The sequence below is a fragment of the Oncorhynchus gorbuscha genome, linkage group LG15 (genome assembly GCF_021184085.1).
Source record: "Oncorhynchus gorbuscha isolate QuinsamMale2020 ecotype Even-year linkage group LG15, OgorEven_v1.0, whole genome shotgun sequence".
NCBI classification, from domain to species: Eukaryota; Metazoa; Chordata; class Actinopteri; order Salmoniformes; family Salmonidae; genus Oncorhynchus; species Oncorhynchus gorbuscha.
The window spans coordinates 35,907,900-35,925,105 of record NC_060187.1 but is presented as its reverse complement, the minus strand read 5'-3'; the positions used below and the strand labels follow the sequence as shown (position 1 = coordinate 35,925,105).

Here is a 17,206-nt window from a genome sequence, read left to right as displayed (position 1 = left end):
AGGGGATAGTCACATTAGAAGGGGTGGGAGATGAGGAAATGTTGGACGGGCAAGGAGGCATGGCTTAGTCAAATAGGAATCCTGACTTAATGAAGTGGTGATTAAAGAGCTCAGTCATGTGTTTCTTGTCAGTAACAACCACAACAGGTTTCTAGTGTTATTGTGCAGAAAGCCCAGGCTTTTATGAGAGCAGAAATCAATGAAGCAGATATCAGAGCACATGTCTGAATTGGGGCTTGCAACAGTAGGTGAGCCAGGGTGTAAATGCACATTTCCTGATATCATCAACAGTAATACAATCAAGGCACGGCATAGGACAGGAAGAGCTCTTACAGTGCTGATTTATGACATCTGAATGTGCATCAGATGGCAACAAGATCATATTGTACAGCGATTTCATCAGGTAACATGAATACAAAGCGAGAGGTGGTTAGAATAAGATGGGAGACCAAAAGTCTGTGTAACCACTAGAGAGCCAGTGTCCCGAGTGTGGGAATGAACATAGTCTGTCCCGCAGTTGGGTAAAGAAAGTTTGGAGTCAACAAAGTGTGCAGGAGTTATGAGGCAAAAAGTAAAATAGAAAAATGCACAATAAAAAAAAATATATATAATGTCTTTGGGCTAGCCATCGTTTGTTCAGAATAACTTGCCTCAACAGTGTGTGTGTGCTGGAGGTGAGCGAAAGCTCGGGAGTGTGGTGGGGGTACCTGTACCAGAGGGGGAGACAGGCAAGGGCAGATGGTGAACAGATTGCCAGATGGAATCCAAGCAGCAGTGCAGCAGGCAACATGAGTAGGTGTCACACCCACTTGGGAGATGCTTTTATTTCTGTAGGAAGATTTCTTGTAGAAAATGCCAGTGAATGGTCTTTGAACAGCGGGAGGGGGCTTCAAAGGGAGGACGCTTCAAAGACTCCGGCCACTTGTTGGGCCCAAAGGCCTCGACACCCTTTATTCCCACCTAAGTGCTAATTGAGCATTACCTCAGCATTCAGTCTCTATAAAGTAAAATATATCATTGCAATGTACTTTTTTCATTTTTTTTCCATTTTTCTTTTTCTTCTTGGCTGGCAAAATAGCATCAGACCAAACACTACTCACTCAGTTCCAGGTTGGATGGTGTCCTCAGGTCTCTGCTGTTTGTTTGCTAGAGCACCCTCCATATAGCTTGGAACAGGGAAATCTTGGAAGCAGTAATCTCTCTGGTTAATTTTGGTTCAAAATGAGGTTGTAGGTTTGGAGTTTTGATCTGAAGCGAAGGCCATGCTGTGGAGGGTAGCATCCTGCATATGTACCTACTGAAAAATCCAAGTTTATCTAACTCCAAATCTATCCTTTTGTATAAATGTTGAAAAATGTGAGAGCTCACATGTAGCTGTGTCTCTCTCTCTCTGACATCTGTGCTAACAACACTATAATGCCTAAGGGCACACATGGTTTGGATGGTACTCTCTTTCATCTGCATGATTTGTGGTTCAGATTTTTTCTTTGTGGTTCAGATTTCTTGGTGTGTGCATTGTGCAGTGGGTTATGTCATATGATACTCTAACATGGGGATACGAGTATAGAAACCACAAGGAATTCTCTGTTATTAGGCTATTTCACATCAATACAGATCATTCTGGGAACCGTTGTCTTTTCATAGTCCTGACATGATCTATGTCGAAACACATCGACAAACCATCTCTCCCTCCAGTTCACCACCTGGTTAAGCACTTACAATAAACGGCCCACAGACCTAGCTCCAGACTACTGAGTTACTCCTGAACGCTGCCCCAAAGATGAGCTCAGCCTTTCCCTCCAGTCACAACACGTAGTCATGACCTGGTGACCAATCACGGGGCTGAGTTACATTCTATCAACTAATCACTGGCCTGGGTCCAGGCCCAGGTCCAGTTGTTGGCCTGCAGCCAGCTCAATGTTGTCCTGGGGGCAGAGGAGGGAGGGGAGGGTACACTGTTTGAGCATGGATGGAATGTGAGTTCACTTTACTAACCTGCTCAGTGCCCCTGTGTAATTCTCAACACAAGCCTGCCAACCACCCTGCCTCCGCCCCCTGTCTACCTCTTTCCTAAAAACCATTCCCTGCATTCTTTCACAGCACAGTGTGAGTCTTTCTCACCTCTCTCTCAGTCCTCTCTGTCAGACAGACACATCCATTTGCTTTTCAGACTACTGAAGCTTTCTGTGGAGAGTGTGTTATCCCATCTGTTCTGCGTCTCTATCATACACACAGACTGCCCTTCCTCCAGCCATGACCCAGTTGAAACTCTCATGTGACTCTACATACACACATGAACAGCGACAGTCTCCTTGTCGCAGAGGAAGGGCAGGGAGAACTGAAAGGTGAGCAGGGTACAAGCTCTACCCGTCAGCCCCAACACAGTAATTAGCCACTAGCACTGGGTCTGTGGCCAGCACACATTTAATCACACAATCAGCTTTTATTTCACAAATCATAATTCTACCATTCTGTTGCTTTCACTGCCTCGCTTTATTTAGGTTGTATAACCACTGTTTTTGTTTATACAATACATATACTGTATATGTATTGTAGAGGGTGCCGACAGACATGACAGCTCTGCTTCTAGCTCTTAAGCAACTTTGCAGTATTTCGTTTTTTTTGTGTGATATTTCTTACATTATTAGCCCAGAACGTTTTTTTGTGTTATTACATACAGCCGGAAATAACTTTCGGATATCAGAGCGGCGGTAACTCACCAGCATTATGACCAGGAAAACATCATTCCCAAATTGGATCCTTTGTTCGTACCTCCCAGTGCAATTGAACTTATCCCATTGGCTGCTCCAAGACGCCGACGGCGGAGAAGAGGTATTCAGAATGGACTTCTAGTCCGACTCAGGAGGCGTGCACACCATCCAGCTCTTCCGAGTATATTACTCGCTAATGTTCAGTCTATGGACAATAAAGTAGATGAGCTCAGGGTGAGGATCTCCTTCCAGAAAGACATCAGGGACTGTAACATACTCTGTTTCACAGAATCATGGCTCTCTCCGGATATACTGTCCCGTCCATACAGCCAGCTGGGTTCTCAGTACATCGCGCAGACAGGAATAAAGAAGTCTACGGGAAGAAGAAGGGTGGTGGTGTATGTTTCATGATTAACTACTCACGGTGTGATTGTGTTAATGTACAAAAACTCAAGTCCTTTTGTTCACCCGACGTAGAATACCTTAAAATCAAATGCCGACCGTATTAGCTCCCAAGTGAAATCTCTTCGGTCATAGTCACAGTCGTGTATATTCCCTCTCAAGCCGATACCACAACGGCCCTCAAGGAACTACACTGAACTTTATGCAAATTGAAAAACCACATATCCTGAGGCGGCATTTATTGTAGCTGGGGGTTTTAACAAAGCAAATTTGAGGAAAATGCTACCAAAGTTCTAACAACACATTCACTGTAGTACTCGATCTGTAAAAATACTCGACCACTGCTACTCCCCCTTCCGGGATAACTACAAGGCCATCCCCCGCACTCGCTTCGGCAAATCAGATCACAAATCTGTGCATATAGAAAGGGAGGAGCAAAATTGAATTTGTGATCTGATTTGCTGAAGGGAGGGCAGGGGAGGGCCTTGTAGTTATCCCGGAAGGGGGAGTAGCAGTGGTCAAGTGTTTTTCCAGGGCGAGTACTACAGTCCATGTGTTAACAGGAAGTAAGACCAGTAAGGTCTATTCAGCGCTGGTCTGACCAATCGGAATCAATGCATCAAGATTGTTTTGATCATGCAGACTGGGATATGTTCTGGGTAGCCTCTGAGAACAACATTGACGTATACACGGACACGGTGACTGAGTTCATTAGGAAGTGTATAGAGGATGTTGCTCCCATGGTGACTATTAAAACCTATCCAAACCAGAAACCATGTATAGATGGCAGCATTCGTGCAAAATGAAAGTGCGAACCATCGCATTTAACTATGGCAAGGTGACTGGAAATATGGTTGAATACAAAAAGTGTAGTTATTCCCTCCATTAGGCAATCAACAGGCAAAACGTCAGTACAGAGACAAAGTGGAGTCAGAAATCAACAGCACAGACACGAGACATATGTGGCCACGGTCTACAGATAATTGCGGATTACAAAGGGAAAACCAGCCATGACGTGGACACCGACATCTTGCTCACGGATAAGTTAAACACCTTCTTCGCCCGCTTTGAGGATAACACATTGCCAACGACGCGGCCCGCTCCCAAGGACTGTGGGCTCTCATTCTCTGTGGCCGACGTGAGTAAGACATTTAAGTGTGTTAACCCTCGCAAGGCTGCCATCCCAAACGGCATCCCTAGCCTCATCCTCAGAGCATGCGCAGACCAGCTGTCTGGAACTAAATGATCATCGCCCCGTAGCACTCATGTCTGTCATCATGAAGTGCTTTGAAAGGCTAGTTAAGGATCATATCACCTCTACCTTACCTGACACTCTAGACCCATTTCAATTTGCTTACCGCCCCAATAGATCCACAGACAATGCAATCGCTATTGCAATGCACAATGCCATATCCCATCTGGACAAGAGGAATACCTATGTAAGAATGCTGTTCATTGACTATAGCTCAGCCTTCAACACCATAGTACCCTCCAAGCTCATAATTAAGCTCGGCGCCCTGGGTCTGAACCCCACCCTGTGCAATTGGGTCCTAAACTTCCTGACGGGCCTTCCCCAGGTGGTGAAGGTAGGAAACAACACCTCCACTTCGCTGATCCTCAACACAGGGGCCCCACAAGGGTGCATGCTCAGCCCGCTCCTGTACTCCCTGTTCACCCATGACTGTGGAAACGCACGCCTCCAACTCAATCATCAAGTTTGCAGGTGACACAACAGTAGTAGGCCTGATTACCAACAATGAAGAGACAGCCTACAGGGAGGAGGTGAGGGCCCTGGCGGAGTGGTGCCGGGAAAATAACCTCTTCAAAACGAAGGAGCTGATCGTGGATTCTCATACTTAAAAAAACTCTTCTTCATGGTACAGTGATTATCAACACTGAACATCTAGGCTGCTCAACGACCCAATAAATGTCTCTTTGCCAAAAACTTCTCATTGGCAGTTAGTATTGAGAGCATGCAGAGATATACTGAGACCTTTACAGTCATTGGTTCAGATTCAGGAGAACAATACAGACAGACAGTAGAATGCAGCAGCAACAGGCACATCCTATAGGTCAGGGGCCGGGCAGGGGTCGGTAACAGACGGCCCGCGGGCCAAAAACGTATTTCAGCTAAAAATAAGTTGAATTTAGGAAATCTGTTCCTAAATATTAAAACACCAGGGCAGATATATTTGTGCGTGTGTGTGTGTGTGCGTTGGGAAGTGTTCTCAATGAGAAACAGACAGACATAAAGCTGCAAACAAAAGCAAGCCTTGAAAGGATGAGTGGAAAACAAAAGACAAAAGCATCCAACTGGTGATGACTTCAATTCTGGGAGAAACAGAGAAAACGCATTAAACTATCAAGTCCCTTTAAAAGTTTCCATGTGCAACAAAATAGGTATGTGATGGGCATTCTCCACATGCTTGTGCACTGACTTTCTTTGTCCCTGTAGACTAGTCATCCAGACCTTTCGTCTCTCCCGTGATTCTCTCCACAGCACTTTATGCATCACTTCCTCAGTGCGTTGAGCACCCACCTTTTGTGCCGCTGTCCGAGCCACTCAGTGTCTACTCTCTCCCCATCTCCAATCACTGGATTAAGTTGTACATCAAAATATCTTTCATTCTTGCTTGGAACGTGCTAGATAAAACAATTTATTTATTGAATACATCAGTCTATTTATTATACTTCTTAATAAGGCACAATTAATGACTTTATAAGAGGATTACTCATGGGCTGGTGCCATCAACTGTTAAGGTTAGTGGCACCTGTGACACTAAGGAAAAATGTTAGTCTGGAGCCCTGTAATAGTAGTTAACACTTAAGGCGTCCACATGCTTCTCATCTGAAACAGTCCGGAACAGTTTGTGCATATATTATGATGTCATTTTGTGAGGTTGTTTTGCGCAATTAAGATCTCCTCTGCAAAAATGTCTAAATTATTGACAGATTTCTTGAGGTATCTTACACTGAACAAAAATATATAAAACGCAACATGCAACAGTTTCAAAGATGTTCCTGAGTTACAGTTCACATAAGGAAATCTGTCAATGAAATAAAATCATTAGGCCCTAATCTATGGATTTCACATGACTGTTGGTCACAGATACTGTACCTTAAAAAAGGTAAGGGTGTGGATCAGTAAACCAGTCAGTATCTGCTGTGATCAGCACGTGCATCATGCAGCGTGACACATCTCCTTGGCATAGAGTTGATCAAGCTGGTGATTGTGGCCTGTGGAATGTTGTCCCACTCCTCTTAAATGGCTGTGCGAACTTGCTTGATATTGGCGGGAACTGGAACACGTTGTCGTACTCGTCAATCCAGAGAATCACAAACATGCTCAATGGGTGACATGTCTGGTCAGTATGCAGGCCATGGAAGAACTGGGACATTTTCAGCTTCCAGGAATTCTATACATATCCTTGGGACATGGGGACCATGCACTATCATGCTGAAACAGAAGGTGATGGCAGCGGATGAATGGCACAACAATGGGCCTCAGGATCTCATCATGTGATCTCTGTACATTCAAATTGCCATCTCTAAAATGCAATTGTGTTCATTGTCCTTAGCTTATGCCTGCCCATACCATAACCCCAACGCCATCATGGGGCACTCTGTTCACAACATTGACATCAGCAAATCACTCGACCACATGACACCATACTCGACGCCATACACACTGTCTGCCATCTGCCCAGTACAGTTGAAACCGGGATTCATCCGTGAAGAACAGACTTCTCTAGCATGCCAGTGGCCATTGAAGGTAAGCATTTGTACACTGAAGTCAGTTAAGACGCCAAACTGCAGACAGGTCAAGATCCTGGTGAGGACGACGAGCACGCAGATGAGCTTCCCTGAGATGGTTTCTGACAGTTTGTGATGAAATTCTTTGGATGTGCGAACCCAGTTTCATCAGCTTTCTGGGTGGTGGTCTCAGACGATTCAACAGGTGAAAAAGCCAGATGTGGAGCTCCTGGGCTGGTGTGTTTACAGATGATCTGTGATTGTGAGGCCGGTTGGACGTACTGACAAATTCTCTAAAGCAAAGTTGGAGGTGGTTTATGGTAGAGAAATGAACATTCAATTCTCTGGCAAAAGCTTTGGTGGACATTCCTGCAGTCAGCATGCCAGTTGTACGCTCCCTCAAAACTTGAAACATCTGTGGCGTTGTGTTGAGTTAAGTCAAAACTGTAACTCGGCCACTCAAGCAACTTCAGCGTAGATTTGGCCTTGTGTTTTAGGTTATTGTCCTGCTGAAAGGTAAAATAATTTCCCAGTGTCTGGTGGAAAGCAGACTGAACCAGTTTTTCCTCATGGATTTTGCCTATGCTTAGCTCCATTCCGTTTATTTTTTATCTTGAAAAACTCCCCAGTCCTTAACAATTACAAGAATACCCTAACACGATGCAGCCACTACTATGTTTAAAAATATGGAGAGTGGTACTCAGTAATGTGTTGTATTGGATTTGCCCCAAACATAACACTTTGTATTCAGAACAAAAAGTGAATTGCTTTGCCACATTTTTTTGCAGTATTACTTTAGTGCCTTATTGCAAAACAGTGTTTTGTCAAGTGTTTTGGAATATTTGTATTCTGTACAGGCATCCTTATTTTCACTTTTTCAATTAGGTAAGTATTGTGGAGTAACTACAGTATTGTTGATCCATCCTCAGTTTTCTCCTATCACAGCCATTAAACTCTGTAACTGTTTTAATGACACCATTGGCCTCATTGTAAAATCCCTGAGCGGTTTCATCCTCTCCTGCAGCTGAGTTAGGAAGGATGCCTGTATCTTTGTAGTGACTGGGTGTATTGATACAGCATCCAAAGTGTAATTAATAACTTCAGCATGCTCAAAGGGATATATTGAATGTATTTTTTAAAATTGTATTTTTACCCATCTACCAATAGGTGCCCTTCTTTGTGAGGCATTATAAAACCTAACTGGTCTTTGTGGTTGAATCTGTGCTTGAAATTCACTGAGGGACCTTATAGATAATTGTATGTGTGTGGTAGAGAGATGAGTCATTGAAAAATCATGTTGAACACTATTATTGCACACAGAGTGATGCAACTTATTATGTGACTTGTGAAGCACATTTTTACTCCTGAACTTATTTAGGATTGCCATAACAAAGGGGTTGAATACTTATTGACTCCAGACATTTCAGCTTTTCATTTTTAATTAATTTACCAACATATCAAAAAACATTATTCCATTTTGACCTTATGGGGTTCTGTGTGTAGGCCAGTGACAAAAAAAGCTAGATTTAAACCATTTTAAATTCAGGCTGTAGCACAACAAAATGTGGAAAAAGTTAAGGGGCTTGAATACTTTCTGAGGGCACTGTAGTCCAAAGGCGTCTGCATGCTTCCCAGCCGAAACAGTTGGGAAGAGTTTGTGCATATATTATGACGACATTTTGTTACATTTTTGTTCGTTTTGGACTTCGGTAAGGTTGTTTTTGGTTGTTGGGGCACATTCAATTTTTTCTTGAGGCAAGCCGAAGTCGGTAGCTTTAGTCTACACCCATTCGTCGGTGATTGGTCAACAATATAGATTCTTCAGTAAAGTCTATGTTGTCCTTCAATGAGAGACATTTCTTTATTTCGAAACAGTGCCCCAAACATCTTCCTTAGATGTAAAATAGCGCAACTAAGATCTCCTCTGCAAAAAAAACATCTAAATTAATGACAGATTATTGAGTTGTCTTAGATTAATTATGATTACTTAGAGGAAGTGTATACTGGCTACAGCGTCTCAAAATGGACAAACTGTACTATTGCCGCTTTTGTTCCTCGTTTTTCAAGCGAATGTCTTTTAACGGAGTATACGAACATATTCGTTTGGTTCACTTAGCCGACTTTGGCTAGCCGCCAGCAGAACTGAAGCATGATGACACCTTAAGACAGCTTGGCTTTTATAATGTTTAAGGCTTAAGCAGAGAGGCAGACAGACAACAAGAAGATGCACAGTGACAGCAGAGAAAATGCCGAAACAAATCAACCAACCAGCACAATGGGTGTGGATAAAATGCCAGAGCCGAATTGTTATCCAAGTCCACCCCCTGTGTAACTGCCTATGGAGAATTGATGGAGACTTTTGGCGATATGGGCCCCCACCCCCCCACACCTGGCTGCTGTTTTAAGCCCCCTGATTTCTGCAATGTGTGCATAATAATAATAAAAACACCGTCAACAACATGCTCTGCCCATTCATCTACTCCTAACATGCAATTAGGAACCCAGCAGACACGCGTGGAGAGGGCATTGTAAAACGCAGCAACAAGTCTCGTTCACGCTGACAGCAGCGTCTCTGTTCTGTACGTGGGCAGGACAGGAGGTTCTCATTATAATACCGACACCATACCGATAACAATAAGCTCTATGTTACTTATATGTGTGTACTTTTTTTCCCATAGTAAAGTGCAAAGCAAGAATTGTCGCGGGCGTGCCACAACAGGCGGCCCTCCGCCCGTGGGTGATTTTATTTGCCTCCAAGTTTTCTGAGCAAATCTTGTTTAAAACACACACACTATTACATGTCAAGTATATATATATATATATATATATATATATATATATATATATATATATATTACTGGACATGAAATACTGTTTAAAAAAACCCTACCAGGAAATCATCTCCAATTGATTTTCGTATTGGAAGGCCTATTCCCACGCATAATAGAGAGGCGTGATCGTATACAAATGTAAGCAAGGTTTGAAATTATGTTTTTGTGAAATAGTTGCAGTCTAGAAATTATTTGTAATTATGTTCCGACCCCCGACCATCCGCTCCAGAAAAATGGTCCCGCGGATGAATTTAGTTGATGATCCCCGCTGTTGGCTATTGGAGAAGATTTGACCGGAATAAAGTTGTTAAAAAGTTAGTTGCGTTTCTCACCAGATAGCTATCCGCTCCTTCGGATAGTCTAGCCTGTCGATGCAGCCCAGGTAGTGCGGCAGGCTGTGCGCTGCGTTGCGAGCCAGAATGGCGATCATGACTTTTGGCATCAGCAGTGACGATTCGGGTCGGACCGAGTCCTGCACCAGAGTCACCAAGTCCGACATGCCACCCGGCATGAGGGCGACAAGCAGCGCGCAGAGCAGTCCGACTCCCACGGCTCCAACCGCCGGCATCATTCCCAGATAACACCGTTATCCCAACCTGAACTCTGCCGCGACTGAATATAAGAGTGAGCGATTGTGGGAGGGAGCGAAGAAGGTAGGAAGGGAATGGGATGGAGTGTGTGGACGAGGGAGAGCACAGGAGTTTGGTGGCACCTTAATTAGGGAGGACAGGCTCGTGGTAATGGCTGGAGCGGAATCAGTGGAATGGTTTCAAATACATAATAATAATAATAATAATAATATATGCCATTTAGCAGACGCTTTTATCCAAAGCGACTTACAGTCATGTGTGCATACATTCTACGTATGTCAAACACAAGGTTTCCAAGTGTTTAATGCCATTCCATTTGCGCCATTACAGCCATTATTATGAGCTGTCCTCCCATCAGCAGCCTCCACTGGAGAGAGGGGTAACATCTCTTGTCTACCTCCTCCCCGCTGGCTGCTCCCCAAAACGTTCATATACCTCTCCTACAGCTTTCCCCCTCTCTCTCTTGGAGACTAGGCTACAGAGGCAGGACAGGGGCTGATAAAACATCATGGGGAATCTAACAGGTGTCTAACAGCACAGATAGAAGAGGTGGCTCCAAACATGGCCAATAACATTATTTTAGTAGGTAAATAATACATTTTCTTACTCAAATCCAGCAGCTTGAAGCTTCCTGTTCTATAAAACTGATAGCCTAGACACAATAGGCAATTATCATTCAATAATGTTGGGTGAAAGAAGAACGGAAATTGTACCTGAAGTGCAAAAGATGGTTGTACATTTCGCAATATTGTGTTTGTCAGTTCAAGTCTATGTATGCAAAATGCATAAACTGTATGCTGTTCTGATGGAAATGTGTATAAATGTGTAAATACTCTTATTGTGTGGTTGCAGCGAACGATTTTAGCTACATTTACATTACATTTAAGTCATTTATAGCAGACGCTCTTATCCAGAGCGACTTACAAATTGGTGCATTCACCTTATGACATCCAGTGGAACAGTCACTTTACAATAGTGCATCTAAATCTTAAAGGGGGGGGGTGAGAAGGATTACTTATCCTATCCTAGGTATTCCTTAAAGAGGTGGGGTTTCAGGTGTCTCCGGAAGGTGGTGATTGACTCCGCTGCCCTGGCATCGTGAGGGAGTTTGTTCCACCATTGGGGGGCCAGAGCAGCGAAAAGTTTTGACTGGGCTGAGCGGGAACTGTACTTCCTCAGTGGTAGGGAGGCGAGCAGGCCAGAGGTGGATGAACGCAGTGTCCTTGTTTGGGTGTAGGGCCTGATCAGAGCCTGGAGGTACTGAGGTGCCGTTCCCCTCACAGCTCCGTAGGCAAGCACCATGGTCTTGTAGCGGATGCGAGCTTCAACTGGGAGCCAGTGGAGAGAGTGGAGGAGCGGGGTGACGTGAAAGAACTTGGGAAGGTTGAACACCAGATGGGCTGCGGCGTTCTGGATGAGTTGTAGGGGTTTAATGGCACAGGCAGGGAGCCCAGCCAACAGCGAGTTGGTAATCCAGACGGGAGATGACAAGTGCCTGGATTAGGACCTGCGCCGCTTCCTGTGTGAGGCAGGGTCGTACTCTGCGGATGTTGTAGAGCATGAACCTACAGGAACGGGCCACCGCCTTGATGTTAGTTGAGAACGACAGGGTGTTGTCCAGGATCACGCCAAGGTTCTTAGCGCTCTGGGAGGAGGACACAATGGAGTTGTCAACCGTGATGGCGAGATCATGGAACGGGCAGTCCTTCCCCGGGAGGAAGAGCAGCTCCGTCTTGCCGAGGTTCAGCTTGAGGTGGTGATCCGTCATCCACACTGATATGTCTGCCAGACATGCAGAGATGCGATTCGCCACCTGGTCATCAGAAGGGGGAAAGGAGAAGATTAATTGTGTGTCGTCTGCATAGCAATGATAGGAGAGACCATGTGAGGTTATGACAGAGCCAAGTGACTTGGTGTATAGCGAGAATAGGAGAGGGCCTAGAACAGAGCCCTGGGGGACACCAGTGGTGAGAGCGCGTGGTGAGGAGACAGATTCTCGCCACGCCACCTGGTAGGAGCGACCTGTCAGGTAGGATGCAATCCAAGCGTGGGCCGCGCCGGAGATGCCCAACTCGGAGAGGGTGGAGAGGAGGATCTGATGGTTCACAGTATCGAAGGCAGCCGATAGGTCTAGAAGGATGAGAGCAGAGGAGAGAGAGTTAGCTTTAGCAGTGCGGAGCGCCTCCGTGATACAGAGAAGAGCAGTCTCAGTTGAATGACTAGTCTTGAAACCTGACTGATTTGGATCAAGAAGGTCATTCAGAGAGAGATAGCGGGAGAGCTGGCCAAGGACGGCACGTTCAAGAGTTTTGGAGAGAAAAGAAAGAAGGGATACTGGTCTGTAGTTGTTGACATCGGAGGGATCGAGTGTAGGTTTTTTCAGAAGGGGTGCAACTCTCGCTCTCTTGAAGACGGAAGGGACGTAGCCAGCAGTCAGGGATGAGTTGATGAGCGAGGTGAGGTAAGGGAGAAGGTCTCCGGAAATGGTCTGGAGAAGAGAGGAGGGGATAGGGTCAAGCGGGCAGGTTGTTGGGCGGCCGGCCGTCACAAGACGCAAGATTTCATCTGGAGAGAGAGGGGAGAAAGAGGTCAGAGCACAGGGTAGGGCAGTGTGAGCAGAACCAGCGGTGTCGTTTGATTTAGCAAACGAGGATCGGATGTCGTCGACCTTCTTTTCAAAATGGTTGACGAAGTCATCTGCAGAGAGGGAGGGGGGATTCAGGAGGGAGGAGAAGGTGGCAAAGAGCTTCCTAGGGTTAGAGGCAGATGCTTGGAATTTAGAGTGGTAGAAAGTGGCTTTAGCAGCAGAGACAGAGGAGGAAAATGTAGAGAGGAGGGAGTGAAAGGATGCCAGGTCCGCAGGGAGGTGAGTTTTCCTCCATTTCCGCTCGGCTGCCCGGAGCCCTGTTCTGTGAGCTCGCAATGAGTCGTCGAGCCACGGAGCGGGAGGGGAGGACCGAGCCGGCCTGGAGGATAGGGGACATAGAGAGTCAAAGGATGCAGAAAGGGAGGAGAGGAGGGTTGAGGAGGCAGAATCAGAAGATAGGTTGGAGAAGGTTTGAGCAGAGGGAAGAGATGATAGGATGGAAGAGGAGAGAGTAGCGGGGGAGAGAGAGCGAAGGGTGGGACGGCGCGATACCATCCGAGTAGGGGCAGTGTGGGAGGTGTTGGATGAGAGCGAGAGGGAAAAGGATACAAGGTAGTGGTCGGAGACTTGGAGGGGAGTTGCAATGAGGTTAGTGGAAGAACAGCATCTAGTAAAGATGAGGTCGAGCGTATTGCCTGCCTTGTGAGTAAGGGGGGAAGGTGAGAGGGTGAGGTCAAAAGAGGAGAGGAGTGGAAAGAAGGAGGCAGAGAGGAATGAGTCAAAGGTAGACGTGGGGAGGTTAAAGTCGCCCAGAACTGTGAGAGGTGAGCAGTCCTCAGGAAAGGAGCTTATCAAGGCATCAAGCTCATTGATGAACTCTCCGAGGGAACCTGGAGGGCGATAAATGATAAGGATGTTAAGCTTGAAAGGGCTGGTAACTGTGACAGCATGCAATTCAAAGGAGGCGATAGACAGATGGGTAAGGGGAGAAAGAGAGAATGACCACTTGGGAGAGATGAGGATCCCGGTGCCACCACCCCGCTGACCAGAAGCTCTCGGGGTGTGCGAGAACACGTGGGCGGACGAAGAGAGAGCAGTAGGAGTAGCAGTGTTGTCTGTGGTGATCCATGTTTCCGTCAGTGCCAAGAAGTCGAGGGCCTGGAGGGAGGCATAGGCTGAGATGAACTCTGCCTTGTTGGCCGCAGATCGGCAGTTCCAGAGGCTACCAGAGACCTGGAACTCCACGTGGGTCGTGCGCGCTGGGACCACCAGATTAGGGTGGCCGCGGCCACGCGGTGTGGAGCTACATACCTCAGGTTCTCTATGAAGGAAAAAAAGTGTAAAACATTGAACAAGTCTTATTTTCCCGATTACAATCCGAGTTTCATAATCACACAGCAACGGTGTAGTAAGCCTCGCGCACCGTCAATGCAACATTTTAGGGACCTTCAAAGTGCTTGATCACACAGTATTCAAACATCAATTGCTCTTCAACCATGTGACTTAGCCACCTCATTTCAATCGTTATTTCTTACATAGAGCGGCATATTGCACACCCTTTGGTTTCCTCATAAAAGTATTCCAACATTTAAAAATCTATATTTATTTATTTATAAAAAATTCAATAGCTCTGACCATGTGTCCTAGACACCTCAAACCAACGTTGGAATGTTCACTGGGTAGGGACATACATCACATGGACTTTGTACATGAAAAAATATATATATTTACTTGAACTTCGTTTATTAGTTCAATTTTCTTTACTTCAAATATCAATAGCTTCTTGATCACATGACCTAGGCACCTCAAACCAACTTTGTATATTTCAAAAGGGGAGGGACACACATTGCACAGCCTTTGGTTTTACACAATTTACACCATTTTATATAAATATTTGAAAGTATATAATTTCAATAGCTCTTTACCCACATGACTTAGAAACCTCATTGCAACTTTAATTTATTCCTTATATGGAGAGTTATTTTGCACAGCCTTTGTTTTTTTCCATAAAATCATTCCAACATTCATTAAAAAATATACAGTACCAGTCAAAAGTTTGGACACACCTACTCATTCAAGGGTTTTTATTTATTTAGACTTTTTTCTACATTGTAGAATAATAGTGAAGACATCAAAACTATGAAAAAACACATATGTATTTTTCATTTTTTTATATAACCTTTATTTAACTCTAAGTCAGTTAAGAACAAATTCTTATTTACAATGACGGCCTACCTAAAGGCAAAAGGGTCTGGGATTAAAAATATAAATAAATTACATAGAAATATAGGACAAAACACACATCACAACAAGACAACACAACACTACATAAAAAGAGACCTAAGACAACATAGCATGGCAGCAACACATGACAACACAGCATGGTAGCAGCACAAAACATGGTAAAACATTATTGGGCACAACTGTTCACACCAATGAGAAGAAGAGACTTGCTTGGGCCAAGAAACACAAGCAATGGACATTAGACCGGTGGAAATCTGTCCTTTGGTCTGATGAATCTGAATTTGAGATTTTTGGTTCCAACAGCCGTGTCTTTGTGAGACGCAGGGTAGTTGAACAAATGATATCCGCATGTGTGGTTCCCACCTTGAAGCATGGAGGAGGAGGTGTGATGTTGTGGTAGTGCTTTGCTGTTGACACTGTCAGTGATTTATTTAGAATTCAAGGCACACTTAACCAGCATGGCAACCACAGCATTCTGCAGCGATACATCATCCCATTTGATTTGCACTTAGTGGGACTATCATTTGTTTTTCACCAGGACAATGACGCAACACACCTCCAGGCTGTGTAAAGGCTATTTTACCAAGAAGTAGAGTGATGGAGTGCTGCATCAGAAGACCTGGCCTCCACAATCACCCGACCTCAACCCAATTGAGATGGTTGAGTTGGACCGCAGAGTGAAGGAAAAGCAGCCAACAAGTGCTCAGTATATGTGGGAACTCCTTCAAGACTGTTGGAAAACCATCCCAGGTGAAGTTGGTTGAGAGAATGCCAAGGCAAAGGGTGGCTACTTTGAAGAATCTAAAATATATTTTGATTTGTTAAACAATTTCTTGATTACTACATGATTCCATAAGTGTTATTTCATAGTTGTGATGTCTTCACTATTATTCTACAATGTAGAAAATAGTAAAAATAAAGAAAAACCCTGGAATGAGTAGATGTTTCCAAACTTCTGACTGGTACTGTATGTAGCTCAAATCTTTTTTGAGCTATTGAAGTTTGAATGTCCGAATATCGAAACGCAAACCAATTTTACCACAGCATGGCTGTGTTCTACATTATCCTTCCTCCATCTGCTGTTTCTTCAACTCCTCCTCTCCTGCTCTCGTGTATGGTACATCATTCCTCTGCACAAGCCCCTGTCTTCATGCCTCCATTCCCCACTTCCTCATTCTCCCCATCCCTCTGTATTTCCATTCTTTTCCCATTCCTCCTCTCTGACTGACTGCTTCTTGGATGGTGCAGCTGCAGCAGCAGCAGGGTTCTCTAAGTACCATGAAGTCATCAGTGACATCAGTTCCAGTCCCAGCTGCAGACAGACAGAGACACCCAGCCAATCTCACCCTCTGACTAAACTCAGCCCTCCACTTATTTGCATAAGTGTGAAGCCACCTGTTGATGTTTTCATTCCTGATTGAAATGTTCTAATGAGTGTACAATACCATTAACCCTGTAGTTGGATGGATGTTTCTGATGAAAGATGTCTAGACAGGAGTACTAAGTAGAAATGTCTGTCTGTCCATTGTGCTGAGCAAGGTCAATCTCCTAGCTCCCTCTAGTGTGCCTATAGAGATAGTAGCAGAGGTTGAATCCATCCATGTTCCTTCACACAGTAGCCTAACATGCTGACCACACCCCTCACGTCACGTGAGCGAGCGTTGCAAAATAAATTTACATATGTTATTCAATCATTGCACCCAACGAGCGTCTGCGTAGCCAGGCACTAAAATAGAACTTGGTTCTATTTGTCTCCAATGACACTTCTGCAATTCCCAGTTGGTAGAGGTAATACACCTTAAAAGGTGGTTGCCAACCGCCATATAAATTCCAAAGAAGAAGAGATTACTTGCTGTTGCTAGCTAATTTGTCCTAGGATATAAACATTGGGTTGTTATTTTACCTAAAATGCACAAGGTCCTCTACTCCAACAATTAATCCACAGATAAAAGGGTAAAAGTTTGTTTCTAGTAATCTCTCCTCCTTCAGGCTTCTTCTTCGGAACTTTATATGGCACTTTGATTTTTGGTTGCGATGGAGAGGTGAATCCAACATGTTAATTATTAACCTGAATATTAAATTAGAAAT

At 44.7% G+C, this 17,206-nt stretch overlaps 1 protein-coding gene across 2 annotated transcripts in view; it reads right to left on the bottom strand.

Annotated features, from left to right (window-relative positions):
• LOC123997549 (procollagen galactosyltransferase 2-like) overlaps positions 1-10,382 on the bottom strand; it is a 43,579-nt gene extending 33,197 nt beyond the window's left edge. Inside the window, exon 1 of one of the 2 annotated variants that reach the window (XM_046301908.1) lies at positions 10,030-10,382. In XM_046301908.1, coding sequence (XP_046157864.1) covers positions 10,030-10,268 — 239 coding nt within the window. In that variant the 5' untranslated portion in view covers positions 10,269-10,382. Of the gene's footprint in view, positions 1-2,720; positions 2,868-10,029 lie in introns of those variants that run through there. The other variant, XM_046301909.1, reaches the window with a different exon arrangement.
• Positions 10,383-17,206: the final 6,824 nt, after the last annotated feature.